The sequence below is a fragment of the Chaetodon trifascialis genome, chromosome 6 (genome assembly GCF_039877785.1).
Source record: "Chaetodon trifascialis isolate fChaTrf1 chromosome 6, fChaTrf1.hap1, whole genome shotgun sequence".
In the NCBI taxonomy this organism is placed as follows: domain Eukaryota; kingdom Metazoa; phylum Chordata; class Actinopteri; order Chaetodontiformes; family Chaetodontidae; genus Chaetodon; species Chaetodon trifascialis.
This window is the reverse complement of record NC_092061.1, coordinates 8331816-8356571: the sequence shown is the minus strand read 5'-3', so window position 1 is coordinate 8356571 and position 24756 is coordinate 8331816. Positions and strand designations below refer to the sequence as shown.

The following is a 24756-nucleotide window of genomic DNA, read 5'->3' as shown; positions in this document are numbered from 1 at the left end:
TAGAATTGTGGCTTGGTACTTGATTCTGAAATTAAGGAGCTCTACAAATGAGCTGCTAACAAAACCATAATCTGGATTCTGTTTTTAGAACTGATTCTTATGTGATAACTTTGCATCCTGCACAAGCCAATTGTCCAGCAGTATACTTTAATTATGTGTTACATGCAGAGATCAGATGTCAGGACAGGAATGACTGTGATCATGTTTAGCAGGCAGCCAAAAGTAAATTCACTGCAGATAAATCATGTTGTTTTCACTTGACCTGACAATGTAATTAATCCCACTCGTTTTAAATATGGACATATCAAACTCATCACAGGGTACTTCGGGTTGTCTCCTTTGTCATCAGCTGCGTTTTTGCGAATAAAGCACACAAACAAAGCCACGTTTAATCCTCATGGAAATAAAGTGCTTTTATTTAAGAAACAATGCTTTGAAACTGACACATTTTCTTAAAATTTTAACATTAAAAAAAAAAACCCTTTGCAGCCGGAACGGCGCATTACAAACAGCTGCATTAAATTAACCAAAGCTAGTCTTTGCTTAAAGTCGACTGTTCAGTCAGTTTGGAAACTTGATCGTTATAATTAGTAGTTTGTCAGCTGAAGCCCCTGAAAGTCAGACGCGGCGACACAGAGAGACCTTTCATAAGTGGTTGGTTGTCACTGAAATCAACTATAGTGGTTAATGCATACAACTCAGCATCACCCCAGTACAACTGAAACCGCTTCATCTTGTTTTTAAGTTACAAAATATCTAAAAATCTGCTGAAAAGTTTAGTCGGAGTGGCACTGCATTAATTTGTCACCACCTCTTGCTCAGACAAAGCGCTGTCAGAGCTTGGCACATGCTGAAGAAACTAATCCTACATATGGCGGGCATGCTTGATCTTTGAGTCTGTGCTGTCTTTTCTCCTGCTCAGAGGTCTCGAGTTGTTCGTGGCTACAAAAGGTGAACGGACTGCCTTCAGGAATCTGAATAATCTCTGCAGCGCCGCTTGCATGACGGCTGTGTATCCACAGACAGACTGGTCTCTGCTATTGCGTTTTTGAACTGAGCTGATAATGCTTGAAGTTTCTCAGTAACATTTTAGAAAAGAGTCCTTTCCTCGATGAAATCTGACAAAACGTTCAATTAAAAAGAGAGAAAACCCGGGCAGGAAACGTATCCCGCATCCTTGTTGCAACAAAGATTATGTTACCATGCAGCTGATTTAAAGTTTCTCTCACAGCAACATGCTTTTGTTTACCCATCTGCAGAGTCTACGTTCACAAAGTACAAGAAAAGCTTTTACTTATGAACTTTTGACACGTTGAACTCAGCTTGCTCAGCTAATATCGATATGGCATAGAGTGATATGCATTAATGATACAATTTCGCACCAAAGAAACATTTATCAGGCTACAATTTCCGATAGTTTTACAACTGGTTAACAAACTAATTCCAAAGTGAAGGGAAAATGTGTAAAATTGGAACCCTGAGATTTCCATTATTCAGTGAGCCCACGGTCCTCAACAAATTGACTCTGTTGGAAGACTTCATAGTGAAAACACTCAAATCTGTCCCTTCAGGGCCACAGTATGTGTAGCTTTCTGTTGTACTGGGCTGCTTTCATTCCAGCTTTCTAAAAATCAGGGACTGAGGTTATAATACTAATACTAATACTAATAATAGAAACCTACAGTGTTCTGGACCATAAACGTCACATTTGAGTGCCAGCACTATATGAAGTCACCTCGAGTAGTCAAACATTTTTATTCATAGAACCTTAATTACACTTATTGGACCCCACTCCGGGCAACAGTATGATCAACACATGTGGGCTGCTGCAGTGAGTCTGATTTGGAAACGAAAAGAAATAAATAAAAAGAAGAACCGACCCAAAAATGATCTGAAAGAGTCTAAGCTTGACGATGGAGACACACTATGCTGAGATAGAAATATATATAAAGGAGTATGCTCTTACCAAAAATACCTTTTGGAAAATATTGGATACTGAGAGTCTGATATTGCCTGTGCAAGAATGATCTGTTACAGAAAGAAATCTGCGGTTGCATAGATGACTACAGTGGTTAGGAAGGAAAATTGAGGTGTGGTGGTTGCTTCTGGATCTGGAAAAGTCGTATTACTATTATTATTATTCCCTCTTATTCCTTTTTACTTCTCAGTGAGCGATAGCTGCAATATCCTCTCCAGCTCCTCCTCCTCCTGCTTCCTCATCTTCTCCTCTTCTGCTTGAGCTTGTGCAGAGAGCTCCATGGCCAGGCGGAGGTCTGTGTCGGGGCTAGAGGCAGAAAGAGAGCTGACGAGGCTGGGGGTGTCTCCGTATTCCACAAGCACCCCCTCTGGGATACTCCTAGAATGACATGGACAGAGGACAGTGAGAATCAGCTCTTTTCCGTGGCTTTTTCAGTATGTTTATTTTGAACGGGTGGGGTGGATCCTAACCCTAAAGGAAAACTATATCTGTAGTCATGTCTGCCCGTAAAATATTTAGTTACAGGGGTGTCTTGGTCTGGGGGTGTATTTTCAGCATCACAGACACTGAATGATCATAGAAATATTACAGGAACGTTATAGGAATACTGCTGGCAGCAGTGAGTCTCTATGATCCTCTTGTTCTTCTGCAAATGCGACTTGTCACTTTGATCATGAAGGTGACACCTCTCCATAGAGCAGTCTGTGGGCTCCAAAACAATGTTGCATTGAGTATTTATAGTGTGCACTTTAGAAAATGTTATAGATCCAAGAGGAAACTGATAGGTGGGAGGGACTGAGGTTAACAAGGGAGATGCATTTTGCTCATTTGGCTAACAATACCATATCACCTCATATCACCCACTAACTTTTACTGACACATACAGGAGGTGGACAGATACACAGCGTCATCTAAATCCCTGTGGGACACGCAAGCCACAAGGAGTGCTCCTGTCACCACATGCGATTATGTCATTTCTATGCCACCAACCTTAACCTGTGTTCCTACCTGTCACTCTGGCTACTGGGCATTACGTCAGTGACTTCCCCATCAGCATCATACCAAATCCCCTCCTAGAATGACACAAACATCAGCACAAAATCAAGGTGAGCAATGGAAAAATGCAGCGAGCAGATTTGTGCGCGGTAAGGTGACTCAGGGATGGTGGCTCTGACCGGGCTCGGGCCTCTGCGTGACTCCAGGAGACTCTGGTGGATGGCGTACTGCAGAAGCTCCTCGTCGTTGTTGGACACGGGTGTGTGTCGGCTGCCTCCTCGACGGTGGTAACTGACAGGCACCTCAAACACTGAAGGACACACTTGAAACGGAGGCAGTGCTGGACGGATGAAAAGCAGAAGACAAGCGGACCAGGAATCACAGATGTGTAACGTTATGAACACAGTCAGATTTAGAGGTGAAACTAGCTGCGTTCCTACCTGCAGACTCTTCATCTTCTCCTGAGGATGTTGGCGTGGCTGCTGGCGTTGTGTTCGCCTCCTCTTCAGTACTGCATTTATTGACATTACCAAATGTAATCCTGGCATTCAGCACATGAAACAGGGGGATCTCTGCAAGAGAGGAAAATATAACCGATCAGATGTAAAAACAGACTTCAGGGTGAAACACTTGACAGGAATGTCGCGTACCTATTTTAACAGGAAATCCAGGAGGAAATTTCAGGGTCACAAAGTCTCGTAGGCGCGCAAAATGGGAACTGGTTCGAGCCATGAGGTCAATAATGGGGGTCACCTGCTCCACCAGGGACAGAGGATGCTCCTCGCTCATCCACAACGTGCCTTTGAACCTGCGTGAGACGAGATTGGAGAATGCAATTTCTTGATATAGGTGACACCCAGCGATGAGGGCTAAAGTTTGAGGTTATTATAGCCAAAAAGCTGCATTTCTCACTTCTGCGTTCGAATGCTCAGTTCAATGGGCCGGCCGATATCTCTGTCCTTCAGGTCAAAGTCAGGATCAAAATATTCCTCTGGAGTGATGGCAGTGGGATTGGTGGCAGTTGCATACTCAAGAGTCAGATCCTGTGAAGTTGAGCACTTGTATGAAATCAGCTGCCAGGTAGGAAACAAACACATCGTTTTAATGTGATTACTGAACGCATGTCTTACCCCCTGCGCACTTATGTGCTGCTCCACAGTCCCCAGCAGAGACTCCAAGATGTTCCTTTCACCTTTGAACAACAAAAGTCAGCTTCAGTACAATACACGCATACACCAAAGGACAGAAACGTAACACATGAAGAAGATTTTCCACCTACTTTTTATCCTGGCTTTCTCCTCGTCTGTAAGATGCTCTGTCCTTGTCCTGATTACCACATTTACATTGTTCACACTGAAAACCTGCCAAAACAATCAGAATCAAAGGTCATAAATGGGCTTCACAGTTTTAAGAATGACTACACTTCAGTTATGATGGCAAGAAAATATAGAGCTTCTGTGAACCTTTGCTTCAAATCCGTTGACCATTTCAGTTTTGTCACTTCTCCAGCCCCAAATCCCGGACTTGGTCCTGCCAAAACAGAAGCATCATTACAGGCAATATCCACCATCACAGACTTCAGCTCGGAATAACTTCAAGTTATTCATCTGAACCACTGTACAGAACACCAAGGCTGAACCTGGACGGAGTGCAGCCATCACTAATTTTATTAGTTAAACTAGCGTTTGATAAGTGTCCACTGTAAGAAAGGCCCTTCATCCAAGACAAACATAATCACAGTTTCTGCTAAGTAAGACCGTCAACTGTGTTTGAGGAAATTACCCCCATGAAGATTAACAAGATGATATAATGACAGCTCACCTCATGCTTTTGACTAACATGCAAAATTAAATTTGCTCACATTATCACTATCTATTTTAACTCGAGGTTATTCATTTGCAGGGTTGCACAACACGTGTACTGACGGTAAGACAACCTTTGGATGAATAAGACAGTGTAAATATTGCATTTCAGACAATTAGATGCTTGGATGATACTGTAAATATTATCCAGACGGTGGTGGAGAATGATGATAAATAAGCCGAAGGGAATCACTGTTTACACAGTAACCTCACTCAAAGAGTAATGACACCAAAGCAAGTGTGAAAATCACTGAGATGCCAGCTCTCATGAAATACTGTCATAGTGGAATTTGTTCTTGGCTGGTTAAAGAGAGTTAGATCTATGAATGCTGTGACAAAAAGGACGGCTCTTGCCTCTCAAAAGCAATATCCTTGGTGTCCAAGTAGGTGTTGACAATCGGAGTGGTCAACCTCTTGGCTACTTCCTGTTCAGCTGGCTGCATCGACTCTAGTGTGACATCCTCCATTTCTTGGGATATGTTGAAGCGTTCAGTGTCCACTACTTCATCGTCATGGTTCACCTCCATCAACTCTGCGCATGAATCTGTCAAAATGCAGTCAGGGTTACACTTAAGTCACCTTAGAGGAAAAATTACAAATCATAGAGGAACTCAGAAAACTTTTTAGTGTGTAAGCGAGTTAAAACACACCATCTCCTCTGAAGATGTAGCTTCTGCGCCCTCTGATCCAGGTCATGTTTTCAAAGCCGAGAAGAGTGGCATCCACTCGCAGGCTGGCGCCACTTTTCCAGATGCGACAAACATCACTTGGACAAACCCGGGACAGAAGAGGGACTGTGAAGCAACAGCACATGAATGTCACACAACAGAAAGAAATGTATCGGCAGATGACAAACAATGTGGCTCATTACTGAACCAAAACAAACGCTTCAGCTAACAAGAGGCAGGTATGTAGTCTTTCCTGTATGACCTGATGAAAACCTCTTGGCCAGTGAAGATGGTGTATTTTCTGGGGGTGCAGCACAAGAAAGCACTTCTAAGCAACCTTTTCTGTTGCATACTGAATTGCTGATAAACAGCCTGCGTTAAATGAACAGATCACCATGCGCACACATTCTACTTTACTTTAATGAAACATATCCACACACAAAAAAGGCCTTACTCCAGCTGGTGAATTCCCACTTCATTTCCATATAGAAGTCTGGAGACTGTGGATGAAAAGATAGACAGAGCAATTATTTCCTTTGCCACTAAATATTTCCAAGCACAGGTCCAGATGGATGACAAGACAATGGGGAAACTATGTGAAGCAAAACCTCTCGGATCTTTGACAGCAGCTCAGGCACTCCTCCCAGAGCAGTGGAGGCTTTGAGGTAGTCTCTGCGTTGAAGCACTAACTGAACCATCTCTGGATCTCCGGTGCTGACTGCCTCCTGCAGCACTACACAGAGGCAGACAAGGATCAACAAACCACTAAACCTTTTAAGGTAACAGCATCTGTTCCCCAAGAGTAGCAACTATCCATTAAAAAACCTCAACGATGACGGTAATAACCCAGGAAACTGTTTCACTGCAGGCAGAGGAGTGGAGACGTGTTTTTCCAAGAAACCCCATTAACAGCGGATCACTTGTAGGATAATGTGAGAAGGGCTCTAAGTGATCACAACCCGCAAATCATCAGAAAGCATAACTGCAAGACATGCGAAGGAAACATTCATGGGATCATGGCAGTCTTTGTCTGTTACGAACCTGTCCAATTCTTGCCGTTTTCTTTAGTCACTTCAGCCCCGTGTCTGAGAAGGACTCTCACTGACTCCAGGTGCCCGAGCGACACAGCCAGGTGCAGAGGTGTCCGACCTCTGGGATCCACGGCCTCGACGTCATTCTGACAGAATCAGGAAAAACCAACACACATTACCCATGTACCTTTGTTTGTTTAGGAAAATCTATGCACCTGCTTAGACTAAATACTTCTGTATCAACATGACAACCTGTTACATGAACGAAAGAGCATGGGCTTATAATACTGCTTCACTTTCAACTGAGGGCCTGCAGAGTATAACTCACAGTCAGAGTTCTAGACCTTTTACTTTACGTCATCACACATAATGATATAGGACCACAGCTCTCAGCACACTGACAAGACCGAGCATCATGTCTGGTCCTCAAATGACTCATGCTACTGAGGGAAATGTGTTATTGATCAGCCCTGCTGGGTGGTATCAATCATAGCAACCGGATCATTGTAATTATACTACAACAATACACAGTATTTATCTGTGATCAGTTACTGTGAGATGAGATTAGAGATTCTTTTGACAAATTTGTTATGCTTGTTCATAATTTGTTCGTCTGCTGCATGTTTGACAGGAATGACACAGTACAGATGAAGGACATAATAATCACTCTAATGTAAAGTATTTAGCACAAAAACAGCACAATCCATATGACTGTCTTCAAACTATCAGAAGCGCAAAACACCACAAACCTCTTCATAAATTTGGTGGCTCTTTTGTTACCAAATCTCGTCCGATTACATGATGTGTTCAAGTAATCCAGTGAACTGGGTAAGTATTTTAAATTGACATTTGAAAACACGCAATCAATCTATTCTGGGATACATTTTCGCAAAGTTTACTTCCGAACCTGTTGAACGGCGAATAGCTGCGTCCTCCCAGACATTTCAACCGTTATCTTTGTGTGACACTACGGAGCATCTGTCAACATGACTGGCCTACTTTCACTGGATAGCTCCGGAGACTTAACATCATACTCCTGGCTTCATCTAGCTAGCAAGCATCGGTGTGAAGCCATGGGTTAGTGACCTGTTCGGTGTTTTACCAACCTGTGGCAACGTTATTTGTTCATCCAGTCTCCGGTAATCGTTCTCCCACACTGCGGAATGCAGAGGAAACTTCTCTCGGATGTCTTCGCTAACGTTAGCCGTAGACATCTTCCTCTTTATGGAGCCGCTCAGTGCAACGTTAGCCAGCTTCTAATAATTACAGCCATGGGAAAAACTGCAGTACCCTCACGCTACTTGTACCAAAAATGTACGAATCATATGATCCATACCCTTAATATCTGGCAACAACAACGTCGAAATATCCAAACCGGTGTCCAACTTTTCCCCAAACCTTCCCCTAAATAAAACTTTTGAACAAGGAAGTGCCAGGAGAATAGTGCCCAATAATGACAGGGGTGTCCTATATAGAAACTGACTCACAATCTAATTAATGTCATCTATTTCAGACTATATTTCCAAGTCATTTTAAAAAACAACGCATTTCATGCGTAATAACCATAATTTATTTGGTTGCTACAAGGCAGAAACCTAATTTGTAAATAAAACCATCGCCTTTAGAAAAAAAAAAGAATAGTCGGTTCCAGTTGGACGGGACCATTCAACGTGTCCGCAGGGGGGTTACGGAACGTTAAACTAATTCCTGTAATTCCTGTAAAACGTTTCCGCGTCCCACTTTTATACGTTCAGTCTTAAATAGCTGGGTTTTAATGCATTGCTGTTCTTTAAAAAAACAATAAAACAAATGTTACAACTGCTGTATGCGAACAGTTGTGGCCATGACGTCAAAATGAGACGGGCGCCGTTACGTTTCGGGGAGGGACCGGGAGGTTGAAAATCTGAAACTTTACCGCCAGCATGCTACAGTGTAATAGATGCACATACACAAGGCTTGGTAGCTTTAAACTATTAATCACAGCTGATATTATATAACGTTAACATGTGGCGGTGTGCTGTATTAATGTATGCTTGGATTGTTGCTGCTCTGCGGATATGGTTTAAAACACACTGGATGTTGGTCCATCTTACAGCAAGGCAGACCACAGTTGTATAATATTGTTGATTTGTTCTTTTCTCGTTATTTGCAAAAAGTACGGCAGTCAAATTGACGTGCGAAGTGTTTTAAAAAACCTGTAGGTGGGGGTCCGTTATGCGTCGCCCCTTTGTTATAAAACGTACTCTTTCGTTACCGTGCCACTAAGGTGAATAGATCAAACTCACCTAAGTACTTCACTAGTGGTGTCTAATTGCCCTCAGTTGGGTCAATCAGGTTGTGTACCGCCCAACCCAGAGGATCTCAACCTAACATGATGTGTTGTATTTAGGTCTGAAATACAACAGATTATTTTTATAGCCGTAAATATCAGGACTACGGTTGGTATTTGCTCATACAAGCGACAGAAGTAGTGAGGCCTTACTTCTATGAAGCAGGGGGGAGTTTACTTCCTGAGAGGCGTAACCCTGGGCACAGCACCCCATAAACAATAAGTCACAATTGCAGCTGCCACTGGGAATGCTCTAGGTCTATGTAGTCTGTCGACCAGAGACTGAGGAGTGAAGTACTAAGGGAGCCAGGCTAGGAAGCTAATCATGTGCTAAGTCAGCTAACTTGCAGGCAAGCAGCATTGTACCATACTCCTGTGGGGTGACGTTATAATGTTTGTAACGCGACCGCTAGCCCAAACGAAGAGGCTAGCAACAGTTGAATGAAGAAGCAGGTCGTTGTTTGGATTGTTTTTAATTAGCTAGGTCTAGCTAACGCGGAAGGCATCCTCACAGAGTAATCAATGGTTAGCATAACGCAACGGACATAACAGTCTGCTCATATTACAAGGGATATCTTCCTGAGTGAAGGATGTCTAAACGCCTGCGAAACACTGAACTCTGCGCTGATTGCAGTGTTCCAGGTAAGCAAATTCAGACCATCCCTACAAGGTTTAGCTGTTAGCCGTCATTTGTCCACTGACGTTTGGTAATCCAAAGATTTGCACTTAACTCATCTGTCTTAAATCAGATTATCAGTGCTGGCCCACGCTGCTCTCTTCTTTACAGTAAGTTAAATATGCAGTGCTGCTCAGGCAAGTTGTTGGTGTTATTGACAGGTCGCTAATGTAGCTCACAGCTGAGGATGCAGCTGTCTATTTAACCGTTTCCATCCGGTGTTACTCACTTTAAGTATTTAAAGTCAGGCATTTTTTATTTGTGTCATTGTATCTGCAAATTTTTGTCACAAGAAACAAACATTGTGTATGTTCGGAGTGATGTCTGTGACCTGCAGGCGTTTCCTGCATGGTTGAAATGTAATCATTCCATATGAAAGCTCATCAGATGAGCAGGAAAGAGCTCTGCCATCTCTCTGTCATGTCTGAAGTACAACCAGGATGACTGCATGATACAGAAAAAGTCAGTGGGTCTGGTGGTCTTCTGGTGCTTTTTGTACACCCCACAGGGATGTCGGGTGTAAAAGGAAGCCGACCCATGTTCACAATGTAAGACAGAACTTCACTAATTGTGTTGATGAGGAAAGACAGGATGAAAGGACTTTTAATGTTACAGATGTCTTTTTGGATGTTAACTTGTTATGGAAAAGTAAGCGTATTGTTGTTGAATTATTGATTGATTGGCACCCTAAACCCAAATCTATTTTCTTTTTGTCAGATTAAACCAGTCACTGCATTGATCTGTACCGACTGGCCACAGATTTCATTAATGCAGATAAAATACTGATCACAACTTCATCCTGTGTCCATTATATGACATCAGAGCAACACCAGCACCTCCTGACAGAGATCTGTTGGTCTTAATACTATTAGAAATGAGAGAATTAAGCATTTACAATCAGACATTTCTGTGAAACCTCAACAAGCGATAGTTGCATTGTGTGTGAGGTACTTTCTCAAGTCCCATTTATATAGAAATGACGTGATGTTTTTCAGCAGGCACAGGAAGCAAAACAGGATGCCGAGTGAAGCGGCAGTATGCTTTCAATGCAGAGGAGTTTTTTCTCTATTGTGGCACCACAGTGTATTCTAAATATGATATACTCTGAGATCAGAATGTGAATTATTGTCAGAAATATATATTTTTATAAATAGCTAACCAATATGAAAAGTCCTTGCACTGGTCACTTGTCTAATGCAGAGTAAAAATCAAGAAAACAATAACAAATATGCAAAATATTCAGTATTCCCCCTAGTTTTTGTGCCTAGTCTCTCATCATGTCATTCAAACTCGTTAAACCCCTCAGACTTCCACGGCAGCTGGCCTGGATTGCCCCTCTGTACAACTGTTGCCAGTTGCTGGGTGTGAATATTTTTAGAGTTTCAAGATGTGGTATTAAATTTAGCAGCACTTGTTGAGGAAAGGGTAAAAGAGGCATGTCGGCCGCACAATCTCTCAGGTCCTGCTGGAGAGTAATTTAGGAGGAGACTCTGAAAACTGGGGACCAGAATTTGACCAGCAACCCCTGCAGCTGTTCCTCAGCTGCTGCTCGGACACTTCTTCACTGTCTGTCCTGTCACAGTGCCAGACACTCAATCTGCTTAACAGTTTATTGGCTATCGGCGTGTCGTATGAATTTACAGTATTTTTGGTCCTGAGATGTTTGCTGTCATGAGAGTCTTGGTATTAGTGGCAGACGACACAACTCTGTGACATTTGCATGAAGTGAAGTATGCCAAATAGGTCAAGGTTAAGTAAATGTATTTATTTTGGTCTCAGCGTATACTGTATCTGTCTCGGTGTCTATCGCCATGCTTCTCTTGAATGTGCAGCACTGACATTCTTGATAGCGTTTGTCTGTCATTTTCTGCACTGTTTTGAAAGAGGAAGCTGCTCTGTTACTCAACAAAAAGGTTGAGATGCTTTAACCTACAACTGCTAGTCCTCACTTCCTTTTTAGACGATGCATAGCTTCACCTAAATCTGGTGTTGAAAGGGCCTCGCATGCTTATTAGGGCTACTCTCATTACTGCCCACTGAGGTTTAGCTTTTGTCTTTTCTTTCTTCTAGTTAGATTGTGTTTGTCTGCATGTGGTCTGAAAGCCGCCTCCAGGCAGGCCCTGATAATAAAAGGTTGAACAATGGTCTAACCTGAATTTTGCAGTCAGTGGTATTTGTGCACTGTGTTGTGTTAATGGTTCATGTAACATTAGCCTGAATAATGCCTCCACTGGTCTGAGCTGTGCACATATACTCAGGGACTTTAAAGGATAAGACTGGCATCATCCTGTATTTTCTTTATTGTTAAAAAATCCAACACTGTGTTAGTCTGTCTCTCATGACTCTGCTTTCTCTCCCCTGTCTGTGGCACTCAGCCTCAGTTTGATCTTAACGATGACATAAATCTTTTAAAACAGGTCAAATGTATGAAATAAAATTTTTGAAGGGCTCTGTAATTTCCTGACACACCAATTCTCTGTGTTTTTCAGCAAATGTTACACAAGCAGGATTAAGTAGTATATGTAGGGGCTATTTTCAGCCATGGATTAATACACATTTAGAGTACCCTGTATGTGGGATTGACTCAAAATGAGCTACAATGCCCAAGTTCATGTAATGATAGCATAGCACACCTAGCACAACAGCGTGGCTCACTGATTTTTAAGAGTTTGAAATCTTTTTCTGGGCTTTGTGACATTGAAAATGTAGAATATGGTCAGCCTTATCCGTTAAGCGCCTGTCTTTCTTACAGTAGTTGTAACTCCATAAGTAAGAGTTTCTCAGGGTCCTGCCAGTGAGGTGCAGAGAAAAAGGAGAAGTGGAGAGTAAAGACCAAAGGGAGCGTGTCATGATTTAAATAATGTTTCTGAATATGAGGACATGACTTGTGATACCTTTTCAGCTCACTCGGCCCAGACTATCGACAGATAAAACCAGAGCAAATCAAACCTGTGAGAGCTGCAGGGTACAACGTTGTGCTCTTAGCTACTCCGTAAATGACATCCTTAATCAGTTGGTGTTCATCAGATGAAGCGTCATGATTTTCACTTTGCGGTTTTCTCTTCCCTCCCAGAGCCTCGCTGGGCCTCGGTCAACAGGGGTGTGTTGATTTGCGATGAGTGCTGCAGCGTTCATCGGAGTCTGGGCAGACACAGCTCACAAGTCCGCCACCTGACGCACACGCCGTGGCCTCCCACGCAGCTACAGGTAATAACCCCAAGCAGGAAGATTTTATATTTATATCTGCCTGTGCAAAGCTACATATTGCTGCTTCTGCTGTGAAGTTTTTGTCTTCTTTTTGTAGTTTGTGAGCCCTCAGAGGCTCAGAGCCCCCCCAAACCACTATACTTGATCATATATATTACTGCAGGAAGTTCCATTACATCGTCACAATGAGTTTGCATAGCAGGTCAAGGGTCAAAAACGACATTTGTAACTGTAGAATATTAGTGTGAGGCTGAGGCATAGCCTACATTTTCCCCATACGACACAGGCCCATGGCTTTGACAGCATTGCCTGTTTTAGTGTCTGTTTGCAGTGCGTGTTAGAAATGGCTCTGCTGGAAAGCGCTCACTGTAAATAAAGATGATTAATTCATTAAGCCCATAAACGTCTGTGTGGAGTATGTGGAAGATGCAGAGCTTTCAGTGGACTGCACAGTCGTTAAGTTGCTGCCACTGGTGTTTTCCAAAGCAGTCCATCTAATGAGGATGTCCCCTGTCTGGACAGTTCCCAGTGTGTTTTGTCACCAGTTATTTTGCTAATATTTGCCAAACTCTGAAGACGACTGGGCTCTCTGCTCAGCGGGACACAACCTCTCAGCTGAGCCCGCAGACACACATTCATATAGAGCATGTGGAGGCACGACTGATCGACACATGGGCACATTTCTCTATCATTACGCTCACATTGTTTTGCAGCAGAGGCTTGTGGCTGTGAAGTATGCACACGGCGAATCACAACTTGTTAATCAGAACTATTTTATTACAATCAAAAATTAATATTATAAAATCTGCGGCTGGACTTGAACGAGTAATCAGCTGATTGGCCGGCAGCCAGCACTCAAGCTCTGATCTTTGCTTGAGATAAATCTGTTGACAGCAGTTATACAGCAGATCCCACTGAGTTGTATTGATTTTGTTCAAATATAGAAAGTGTTTGTTCAGGAAGGGAACTGTTAAGCCAGTCAGCGTTCCAGTCTCAACCAAAGAGGCGCATTTTACAAGTTTCTTTTTCATTTCGCCCTAGATGGTGCAGACATTATACAGCAATGGTTCTAATTCAATATGGGAGCACTCTCTTCTGGACCCTGCGTCTGTGATGAGTGGAAAACGCAAGGCCAACCCTCAGGACAAACTGCAGTGAGTCATCCTGTTTGGAAATAATGAAAGAGGACTTTTTGTTCACTCCATGTTCGTTTATAAAGTTTAACATGTGCCGCCTACTCATTAATTGCCTCCTTGTTTCTGTCTGAACTTCCATGTTGTCCCAAAAGCCCAAACAAATCAGAGTTTATAAAAGCCAAATATCAAATGCTGGCGTTTGTCCATCGCATGCCTTGCCGGGAGGATGACAGCTCGACGGCCAAGGATTTAAGCAAGGTGAGGAGGAGGAGCTGCTGCAGGTGTGAGGAGGAAACTGAAGCATGTTCTTGCACAAAGCCTCATTGATAAGTTTGATAATACTAATATGTTTTATTTATTTATTTCTTTTTTGCAGCAACTCCACTCAAGCGTGCGCACCGGGAATCTCGAGACGTGTTTGCGGTTGCTATCCCTGGGAGCACAAGCGAATTTCTTTCACCCCGTAAGAGTCACCTGCCGTATTTCAAAACTTTACATTTAATTTTCTGTTGATTTTAGATCATATTGCTTTATCTTGATGCTCAACCTCTCCTCCAGGAAAAGGGAAACACTCCCTTGCATGTAGCTGCAAAGGCAGGACAAGTATCTCAGGCTGAACTATTAACTGTTTATGGGGCAGATCCTGGAGCCCCTGACAGCAATGGCAAAACTCCCATTGACTATGCAAGGTCAGCTGTTTTCAGTAATCTTTTATAATTCAAGCACAAATGTTTCAATTCCAACTTTGAAGCATTACAAAGTGTTTTAACATGTCTTTGTAGGGAAGCAGGCCACCACGAGCTGGCAGACAGATTGGTGGAGGTTCAGTATGAACTAACTGATCGACTGGCGTTCTACCTGTGTGGGAGAAAGCCAGGTAAGCAACCAAGTAACCTGGTTACCTGATGACAGATTTCAGCTCTGTGGCACTCCAAGCAGACAAAAACAGCTGCTCATAGTATTTCATTTGCTGCGCGCACACTGATGATGTACTTCATCTAAATCATGCTGAATAGGAAGTGTTTACATTTCCCACAAGTATCGATGATGTTGGCAGTCATTCAGAATAACATTGTTGTTCCTTTCAGATCATAAAAACGGCCAGCACTTCATTGTTCCACAGATGGCTGACAGGTAAGGAAGCATAAGCTATAAGTCAACATGATGCAAAGTGATTTAATATGTCACATTTCTGCATTAAAATGACTAAAAGCTACCAGGCCGATGTTATATTCTGCTGTGTTGTGTAGTTACATCAGCCCAAGTGGTTCCAACAATGTTCAAACTTTCATTCAGTGGTGACACAGGAAACCCCAGGTGATACTTCAGAGAGTGAGGCAGGAAGTCGGCTAACCCGAATAAAGCTTTAATACATTACCTCTGTGAACATTTCTGCCTGAATTACATCAGCAGCAGAGGTGGTTGTTTAACAATGAAGACAGCAACTCCCACAATCCCACACTACTTCATCTTCAAACTACATCTTTAGTTTTCACTGCTTTGATTGAGAGACCCCTTGCGGCAGAAATGACATGCTGTGCGTTTAACACATGTCTCAGTGAACAGATTTAACTTGAATCGAGCCAACAAAGTGACTGCAGTGAGGCAGCTGTGAGGCCTGTTCAGACACGCTGTGGAGCTCACTGCAGCAGCTGTTATCTGTGTTAGAGGAAGCAGCCCCACTCAAGTAGTTGACAGACCCAAAAAGCTCTGCAACTGTTGCAAATAATTAACATTCCAAACAACTCTTAACAGCAAACGAGCAAACAGGCACTGTAGAACGGCCATGGTAGAACGGCCATGGAAGAACGGCCATTGTAGAACAGCCACTGTAGAACGGTCACTGCAGAACGGTCACTGCAGAACAGTCACTGCAGAACAGCCACTGCAGAACAGCCACTGCAGAACAGTCACTGCAGAACAGTCACTGCAGAACAGCCACTGCAGAACAGTCACTGTAGAACAGCCACTGCAGAACGGCCACTGCAGAACGGCCACTGCAGAATGGTCACTGCAGAACAGCTACTGTGCTTTTTTCACTTGAAATGATGCATTTGATCTTTTTCCCTGCTTTCTTTTGATGGATAAGGAATGTGTAAGTATTACTCAGCCTGAAGTGCGCATGATGTCACCTACCGACTCTTCGGCACATGTTTATGAGAGTTTTCTGTCTGTTTGCAGCAGTTTAGATTTATCAGAACTGGCCAAGGCTGCAAAGAAGAAACTTCAGTCTGTAAGTATTTTCACAGACTCACTGTACTGAGCTCTCTTTTCTCCCTTTTACTTAATAAGTGTAATTCTGTCATTTTCATGCAGCTCAGTAATCATTTATTCGAGGAGCTGGCCATGGATGTGTATGATGAGGTGGACAGACGAGAGACTGATGCAGGTGCAGTAAAATTATCCAGTAAAAGCATTCGTCGTCTCACTCTGATACTTCTTGCAGCTGTGCTCGCCTCCAAACCAGACACCTGATCTCACTCTCAATCTATTATTTGTAGTGTGGCTGGCTACACAGAATCACAGCACTCTGGTGACGGAGACAACTGTGGTGCCTTTCCTTCCGGTGAATCCAGAGTATTCATCAACACGAAACCAGGCAAGTCACTCAGCTCCAAGTCAAACGCTGCCTCGTTTCCCGCTGCACGTATTCACTTTGATGTTCGACTGCTGCTGATGCAACGTTCTTTTTCTGGCTCAGGGACGACAGAAGCTTGCAAGGTTTAATGCACATGAATTCGCAACTCTCGTGATTGACATATTAAGCGATGCGAAGCGCAGACAGCAAGGGAATTCAATCACCAGCCCCAAAGGTCAGCATCTTACTCTCACTTTATTCACAAATCTTACCGACTCTGAGGTGTAGCACAGACATCCAGCAACTTTTCAACTCTGTGTCTCTTCATTCCAGACAGTGTTGAGTTTATCCTGAAGAGTGTGGCTGGCAGGCATTGTAGCGACAGCCAGGACAATGACCAGCCTGACTATGACAGCGTGGCGTCCGATGAGGATACAGATCAAGAGCTCCCCTCGAGCAAAGGAGATCGGACCAAGGTATCAGCATCACTTTCACAAATCAAAACCCTGAAACACTCAGCCTGTCTCTCTCTGGGCTTCACCTTTTTAACCCCTCCCTCCAACAGAGCCTGGACTCCGACCTCTCGGACGGCCCCATTACTATGCAAGAATACATGGAGGTGAAAAATGCACTGACTGCCTCTGAAGCCAAGATCCAGCACCTCATGAAAGCCAACAACAACCTGAGCGATGAGCTGAGGCTGATGCAGAAAAAGGTATCCACCGCGCTGCACCAATAAGATCACTAACACCGGGGGCCGGACTGAGGGGGGGCCACAGTGGTCAGCAGCGTGATCGCCCTCTGGTGCGGAGGCCCAGCCTGTGGGTTGTAACGAGGGCCGAGCTATCTGAATGGGAATGCTCTGTTGCGAGATAAGGCTGCTGCGACACCCTGCTGGTCCGCCCTCTGTTTTGGCCAGCATGTTCAGTCTCAAAGCTTGAATGTAAACTGGAAATTTCTTTCTTTTTTTTTCTTTTTTTTCTTTTTGTTGTTGTTGGTTTGTTTTCTGGATTTGAGAAGAAATGCACCCTGAATCCAGTCAATAACAAAAACAGTATAGTCCCTCTCTTTGTAATGAATAAAGTAGAGTTCAAGCTGTGCTGTCTAATGTTACTAACAAGCATGTTTTTAGAAAAAGCATGAAGTAATTGACAGTGTTTTTAATCCCTTCATAGTACATAGTGACTAACTGAAACTGTATGTGTGTGCCTTGCTTCATCACGTGTTGTGTTTACTGATTTGTTGTTTGACATGTTTTCTAAGTGGTCACATTAGAGATTTCACAGAAAGACACAAACGTTTGAATACTGTTACTGTGTTGCTTCAAACTGCCCATTTGTAGATACTGTTAAGATTGAGATTCTGCACAAATGTACGCAAACTATTTTGACAGTGATCATTTTGGCCAAAGATGATCTCAGCATGTTGAAGCTTCAAGTTTTTTTTTTTTCCTTCTGTTAAACTTGCTTTAATTCGGCTGTTTGGGAGGAGCATGCAGATCATTCGTCTCTCACTTCTGTCTGTGTGACTCTCGGTTGCACACGAGGTCGCAAACAGATGAAGATATTAGAGAGGAGAAAGCAGGACATGTGACTTGTGATGACATATCGTAGTAGCCAGTGGACACGCACATCATACCGTGAATGTAGTTTACTTTCAGCTCCATTAGGAATGACAGCTTTTACCAAACATTGATGTTCATAACTAAACCACCCTACTCCTTTTTTCTGTCCTGTACACAAGATCTACCATTTACTTTGCACTAAACGCTAGTAGTTTTATCAATTAAGGCCATTTTTTCTTCCCCAAGCTGTTACATCCTTGACAAAATCGTCCTGATTTTGTTCGTTCTTGGATGCCTCTTATCCTCTCATAATTCTTGAGTCAGTCCGTCTGTACTGTGGCTACATCTTTGACTTAAACTGCAGCTGTGTTGCTGACCTGTGCAACAGTCTTTTGCTTGCTTATCACTTGCTTTGCATTTTTCAGACCAAGAGAAAATCCCTCCCAGTGCAAAAAAAGTAACAATTACAGTCACGGTCAACTTGAATGAAGTTGAAGGAGGATGTGATGTTTATGGGAAAATGTTCTCAGGTGTGTTTCTAAGTCAGTGAAGCAGCTTTAGGTTTAATATATATATATATATATATATATATGAGACATATCAGAAACTTGGTTCTCTCTCTTCCAAATATTCTCCAAATGTTGACTGAACCTTCTATATCATGGGAATAACAGGGTTAGATTCTCACATTTTACAATATGATGCCCACAAAGATGTGTTTTATTCCTGCCAAATGAAAAGCTTGGCAGACTTTTAGCACGCTGACAGCAGCAGGCTGTCAGAGCATTGTATTGAGGAAGAATGGGATAAAGGCTGATATGTTATGCTGTTCAGGTAAAGTGGATCAGAACAGGGAACAAAGCTTGCTTTGCTGAGAGCACCTCTTAGTGTGTTGCTGAACGTCTCTTCCAGCTGCAATCTCTGCAAAGCGAGAACACCTCTCTCAGGCGGCAGGTCACAACCAATATCTATCAGATCCCCAGCGGTTCAGACTACCCTGACCCCTCCAGCCCCTCACACCTGAAACGCCGGCAGTCTGCGCGGGCCAGTCGGCCCATGTCTATGTATGAGACCGGCTCAGGCCTGAAGCCCTATCTCCCTAAAGGGGAAACTCCCTACCCAGAGGAGGGTATCCCCACCCTGCAACCCTTCCCACCTCATGTAAGTAAGACCTGTTCCCTGCTCTCCTTTGCCGTTTCCTCTCCACTGCCCTGTTTCCACCACTTTCCCCTCATGTCTTCACCCTGTCTGCAGACCTTTCTCTCTGCCTGTTTTTTTTAAAAATCTTTTTCCTTCCTCATTTGCCACTGGGCGGTTTTTTGCAGCATCAAAGACAGAGTCATCAAAAAGCACAATGTCATGCGTTCAGACAGAGCCAGTCACATCTCATCTTGTCCAGAAACATATTCCAAACCATTATCCTGCATATATCTGTTGTTCACTGGAGTGCTGCTTGTTTGTCAGACAAAACGTAGTTGTGTACTCATTCTGATATACTTTGAAGGTGTGTACTGTGTTTTATGTTGATGAAGCATTAAAACTACCATACAAATACTCTGTGTTTTTTGTAATGCATGATATTTTCACAAACTCACAATCTTCTCATCTCTCAGTTCTCTCTTTGATTCAAATGAGATACTTGTGCATTGAAATTTGAGCCTGTGAATCATAGTTTTCTGGTACTTTTCTCTCGACGGATTAACTCCCCCGGTTCTCCAGTCTCCATTTTCTTTTCCAGGACGCTGAGCTCAGAAAGGAAATGGTTGTGAGCTCAGGGAATAAATGTAGGAGGATCAAACAATAAGCTCTTTTAAGTTGTCTTCATATCAATTCATCTTAAGCCCAACTCTAAAAAATTAAAGTTTTCTCATCCTGAACTTAGTGGTCATGGTCATTGCACAGATATAGTTTTCCATCAGTTCCATTCTCACTGTACAGTATTCAGTTGAGCCACAGCTGGCTTGAAGAGACTTTTGGGACAATTCATCTCACTTTTTAGTTTGCATAAACATTTCTCTTTTGATTTAAGGAATCTGTATCCTTAAGATGTGATTTGAACCCTGTCTTTAGACGGAAAGGGGCGCTTATGTGACCACCTCTTCATCCCTCCCCTCATTTCCATCCACCCTGTCATGGTCGAAGGACGAAAGTGCTCAAAAGGTTAAGTACATCCTCACTCGGCAGCCAGTCCACTTGGAGCCCTTTACCATTACCATTACCTCTGCCCCCTCCCTCGCTTTCCTCTGTCCTCCTACATGCTGCTCCTGATCTGCCCCGCTGCATGAGCCACCCCACCACCAGCTGCCCTCACCGTCACACACTCGCCTTCATCGGCGTCATCTTCACGGCGCGGCTGAACAGCTGGAATTGTGCCTTGAGCAGAAAGTTGCGCTTGCGATACAGCACTTGCTAATTTGAAAGCTCTCTCTCTCGGCTCCAGAAACGTGTGTAGCAGATGATGTGTGGAAAGTTTGTTACTCGCATTTTGTGAATTAGATTTAACGTATCTTTTACCCTTCTGTGTCGTTGTTAAACTCACCACGTTTTTCATTTCAAACGCTCTCAGGATAAAGAGGAGTCCCTCTTACCCCCTTGTCTAACAAATGCTTGGCCATTTTGCACAGTGAGCTTCCAACAGCATGCTCTCATTTCCTCCAGTAGCACACAAACACTGTTATTTATAGTCTAAAAAGATTAATCTTCTGGTAAAGCAGAACAGAGATTTATCTAAGCCACATTTCCTGAGGCGAGCTTATGCGTGCTGCATTTTGTGCCGTATACGCGAGGAAGAGTTTGTGTAGATTCTTGCATATAGATTGAAAGACTGTGAACGTGTTGTACAGTAGGTCCTGTGCGCCTCTGCTTCCTGTTTCTAAATGCAGGGAATTTGCATAAAGTTAAGCTACAGTGAGCTTCTCAGATAAGACACTCCTGTTTTGTGTGATACACTCGTGTTGCGTGGGATTTCTGAGCTCATCTGAATCTGAGGGGAGTAGGCCCCTCTGGGTCTACTCCCCTTCAGTTTGGAGAATGAGTAAAGCTCGTGTGTAATGGTTCTGATGTAATGTTTCTAGCCATGTGTTGCTGATTATTAGTATTGGCTTTTTGTTTGTCCTCCATGAATCCATCCTTACTTCAGGAGTTCATGAGTTTCATGTACAGAGTTACACGTTGTTACTGAGAATATCAGGTCCATTTCAGCATCAGTGATTATGTCATACTGGTGTGAATGAACTCTGCAAAATCTGTCTTGCTAATCCTATATTGATTGCTTTCAATTGATCATGTGCTCTTGCTTCACAGCTTTATTGGCTTGTTTCATTCAGAGTCATCCACATCGCTTTCACTGGTTTATATTCCAATTTGACACGCTGCAAACAGAAAGGGGCAGGGCTGCAGTATGTGTTTGTTCTTGGTCGATGAATTTGACATGTAGCACAGAAACTGTTGATTTCACCACAGCTGTTTCTGGTTTGCATCGTCTGACATGTGATGCTTTGCACAGTGAGCTTTTGCTTTTGCCTTCTCTTTTCTCTCTAGGCCTCCAAGTTAGAGAAGCAAAGCAGCATGCCAGAAAGTGACTATGACAACACATTCAATGACTCTGAGATGGATGACTCAGGGTAAGAGCATCACCCAGGTGGTGGTTTGTACTGAAATAATGTGCGGTTTTGTCTGTAGAGCAACAGCAATAAGAAGGGCGTTTGGCGGCAGACCTGACTGGTTCTGAATTTCCTTCTGCAGTTTGTGCCGGAGAGTGAGGCTGAGGAGCAGCGGCTGGCTGGGCGAGGGCAGCTCCATCCCTGAGCTGGATGACCTGGAGATGGAGTCAGACCCCACGCTTCCCAGCACAGAGGACGTCATCCGCAAAACCGAGCAGATCACCAAGAACATCCAGGAGCTGCTGCGAGCTGCTCAGGAGAACAAACACGACAGGTCAGAGTCAGAAGACCAAAGAAAGGTTTTCTTTCTTTGGCAGTTTAGGGTCCTTTTTTTTGTTGCGTTCATTTCCTTGCTTCCATTTTAAGCCCTAAGTTCCTCTTAAGTTCATCATTATTCTGTTATGTGTAGTTGCCTTTGTCTCCTGTCATTTCCCTTTTGTCTGCTATCTACACTCTCACCCCTCATTCTACTTCCACTCTGCTCCGCTGTTATGTTGTGGTGGTGTCACGGCGCCCCCGTCCCTCACCCCCGTGAGCAGACCATGCGAGCGCGAAGGCGTGCGTCGACTCAGGCACAGCCTGGGATGTTTCAGCACTCTGGTGCCCTGGGCCGAGAAGGCCCCCCCTCCCCTTCAGCCGCTCAGCCTCCGGTCCCCTGACCCCGCCTCCTGGTACTCTGGCCTCTGTCCCTGCCTCCCAGGCACAGTTTTATTTTCCTCTCCCTCACAGTTTCTGCCTCGTCCTTTTCCTTCTGCCTCACCTGCTAACAAGATAACTCCTTTTCTCTGGTGTGCTGCTGAATGTGTTCAGTTTGAAACTTGTTGCCTTTGTTCAGTTCTTTTCTCTTTAAGCACTGACTTTGAATTCGCTTCGGTCAGTTCATGATAACTTATGTTGATGACAGTTAATTCAGTTACATATGTGGAGCGACTTGCTTTTCATATGTAGGTGACTATTTGATGTAACCCATTTTTCAGGTTGATGTTGCTGAATAATGAATAATGATATAATGCAATATTTTTTTTAATGCCTAAAATGTGTTGTAGCATGTTCTGTTAGCTGATGTTAGCTGCATGGCGTGTTGTGAATACTTTATAGTACCTTACTCTGTAAGTTGCCTGCACATAAAAGCTTTTGGTTAATTGACATTTTATCAATGTTAATTCTGCGATTTTAATAATACTTTATGAATTTGACATCAATATGCTGAACTCATCGACAAATCTCTTCTCTTCACAGCTTCATACCCTGCTCAGAAAGAATACATGTGGCTGTGACAGAAATGGCTGCCCTCTTTCCGAAGGTACGGAAACAAGTTTGTATGTATTTTTCTTGGAGAGAATGGATCAGTCAACCAGTTAGCTAGCAAATATCTGAGGTTCAAAGTTCAAGGTCTTTACTCTTAAATATATACTGTGTGTTTAATATACATATTCCCAGTGAGTGTTACAAGAAAAAACAGTAGACGGACCAAAGTTTGTTAGGGCCAAGTTCGCTCTTAGGCCAGCAGAGGTCAGCGTGGTTCTACATGATCTGCCCTAAATTGCCCCTTTGCACAAATCTGTTGACTTTTAAGCAGACCTGTCCCATTACTTATTGAGATATTTGAACCTTCCTCTGCAGAAGCCTCGCTCAGAGACTGTGAGAGGCTCTCTGCGCTTGTTGACCTCCAGTGCGTACCGGCTTCAGAGCGAGTGCAGGAAGGCGGTGCCTTCAGAGGGCTGCCCGGGACCGGACATGCAGCTGGTCACCCAGCAGGTCATCCAATGTGCTTATGACATTGCCAAGGCAGCCAAGCAGCTTGTCACCATCACCACAAAGGAGAATACCAACTAACAGCACTTACAGGGCTGCAAAGCCGTCAGCATCTCAGTTTTGTTTTTATCTATATTTTTAATGATTTTGTTGTTTTTTCGTATTTGTGGTATATGCATGCCTTCTTTTTTTTTAATTTATGAATAAATCTTGACAATATCTTAAGCCAACTCTGGACAAAATCTGAGCGTGAAGGGAAAAAGTCAGAAACTTTACTTTGGGATACCCAGCGGTTTTAATAGCACAATTTCTCTTGGGCTAAAATGAAAACAGATCATGTTGCAGCAGCTAGCAGGCCTGGGAACTGTAATGGTTTCTAAAATTTTCTTTAACAATTACAGTAAAACTATCTCTTAGTTACAGATAATCTTTAATCAGTTCATACTGTAAATACCTTTTATTGAGAGAAAGAATTAAGCACAGCACAGAGAATCCACGTGATGATATTGGTTAATGTTATCAGTCCAAAGACAGACATGGATGCTGAAAAGCCATAAAGGAGTCATGAATCCAATGTCATCGAATGCTATTGCTAACTCTCTTGTAGCTAAAGGAGCTTCCTCTCATCAATTTCACTGTGCAAGCATCATCATACTGTAAAGTCTCCTCTCCAAAAACAAATTTAAACTTCCATTAAATGTTGGGACTTCATTCATGCACATGCTTTGGCTCTGCAATGCTAATGTTTGTTGCAATCGAAAAAGCTATTTATACGGTCTGTCCCCTTTCCAAGTGTAATTCAGTCTGCTGCGCACTTATTGCAGCTATTTATGTATGCCCATTTGTCAAGTCAGTGAATGCAAATAACACTTGTTCAGGGGCCAACTTATATTCTTCACCAGCGCCAAGATGTTGTTGTATTAAGTTAAAACGGTTTGGTGTGTTTCTAATAGGCGCCACACTGCATCGTACTCTGCGGTCTTGTGTGCCATTGCAGTGTTGTTGATGTTACTCAGAGCTCACAGCCATATTGTATGTATGTCCATGTGTTTTGTGCTCTGTTCTGTTGCTGCTAGTTTTGTATTTAATGTGCAACATATGGGATAGAACTCGTCTCCTGTATAATTGTGCAACCCAACGTTCATCCTCACCGAGTGTTTCAGAGTTCATTGACATTTTGAAATCTGATCAAGGTTATGTCCCTCTCTGCACCTGAATGGAGTGCAGGGATGTATGTGATGCAGCTGTTAAGTTGCACTTCCGAAAAATAATTATTTTCTAAATAAACGTAATTTATAACTAAAGCTTGTTGTG

At 43.2% G+C, this 24756-nt stretch overlaps 2 protein-coding genes across 4 annotated transcripts; one reads left to right on the top strand and one right to left on the bottom strand.

The window, feature by feature from the left end:
* Positions 1-390: 390 nt before the first annotated feature.
* Positions 391-8024, bottom strand: ankrd13a (ankyrin repeat domain 13A). The gene is made up of 15 exons (XM_070963792.1): positions 7642-8024; positions 6546-6681; positions 6113-6237; positions 5959-6004; positions 5487-5630; positions 5191-5380; positions 4438-4504; positions 4254-4335; positions 4105-4166; positions 3887-4017; positions 3625-3782; positions 3415-3546; positions 3154-3314; positions 2987-3051; positions 391-2356 (listed from the first exon to the last, which is right to left on the bottom strand). Exons 1-15 carry the CDS (start codon positions 7747-7749, stop codon positions 2158-2160), a joined length of 1806 nt encoding a protein of 601 aa, XP_070819893.1. The 5' UTR covers positions 7750-8024; the 3' UTR covers positions 391-2157.
* A 1095-nt stretch (positions 8025-9119) lies between these two features.
* git2a (G protein-coupled receptor kinase interacting ArfGAP 2a) lies at positions 9120-24744 on the top strand. 3 transcript variants are annotated; one of them, XM_070963790.1, is made up of 20 exons: positions 9120-9506; positions 12614-12747; positions 13789-13901; positions 14036-14141; positions 14260-14346; positions 14442-14572; positions 14666-14760; positions 14972-15017; positions 16065-16116; positions 16200-16272; positions 16385-16482; positions 16585-16696; positions 16795-16937; positions 17027-17176; positions 18938-19186; positions 21566-21648; positions 21770-21961; positions 22224-22358; positions 22927-22990; positions 23311-24744. In XM_070963790.1, the coding sequence occupies exons 1-20, from the start codon at positions 9455-9457 to the stop codon at positions 23521-23523; spliced, it is 2328 nt and encodes a 775-aa protein (XP_070819891.1). In that variant the 5' UTR covers positions 9120-9454; the 3' UTR covers positions 23524-24744. The 3 variants fall into 3 exon arrangements, with proteins under 3 accessions (XP_070819891.1, XP_070819890.1, XP_070819889.1); XM_070963789.1 differs by lacking the exon at positions 22224-22358 and adding an exon at positions 20096-20185; XM_070963788.1 differs by lacking the exon at positions 22224-22358.
* The last annotated feature ends 12 nt before the right edge of the window (positions 24745-24756 follow it).

Excerpts from the sequence above, each read along its gene's own strand:
- ankrd13a (XM_070963792.1), bottom strand. The coding sequence starts at position 7,749 with ATGTCTACGGCTAACGTTAGCGAAGACATCCGAGAGAAGTTTCCTCTG. Across the intron at positions 3,783-3,886 it reads CTGAGCATTCGAACGCAGAA|GTTCAAAGGCACGTTGTGGA; the intron begins GTGAGAAATGCA and ends CGTCTCACGCAG. Across the intron at positions 3,547-3,624 it reads TGGATTTCCTGTTAAAATAG|AGATCCCCCTGTTTCATGTG; the intron begins GTACGCGACATT and ends CCTCTCTTGCAG.
- git2a (XM_070963790.1), top strand. The coding sequence starts at position 9,455 with ATGTCTAAACGCCTGCGAAACACTGAACTCTGCGCTGATTGCAGTGTT. Across the intron at positions 14,142-14,259 it reads CGGCCAAGGATTTAAGCAAG|CAACTCCACTCAAGCGTGCG; the intron begins GTGAGGAGGAGG and ends TCTTTTTTGCAG. Across the intron at positions 17,177-18,937 it reads TGAGGCTGATGCAGAAAAAG|CTGCAATCTCTGCAAAGCGA; the intron begins GTATCCACCGCG and ends CGTCTCTTCCAG.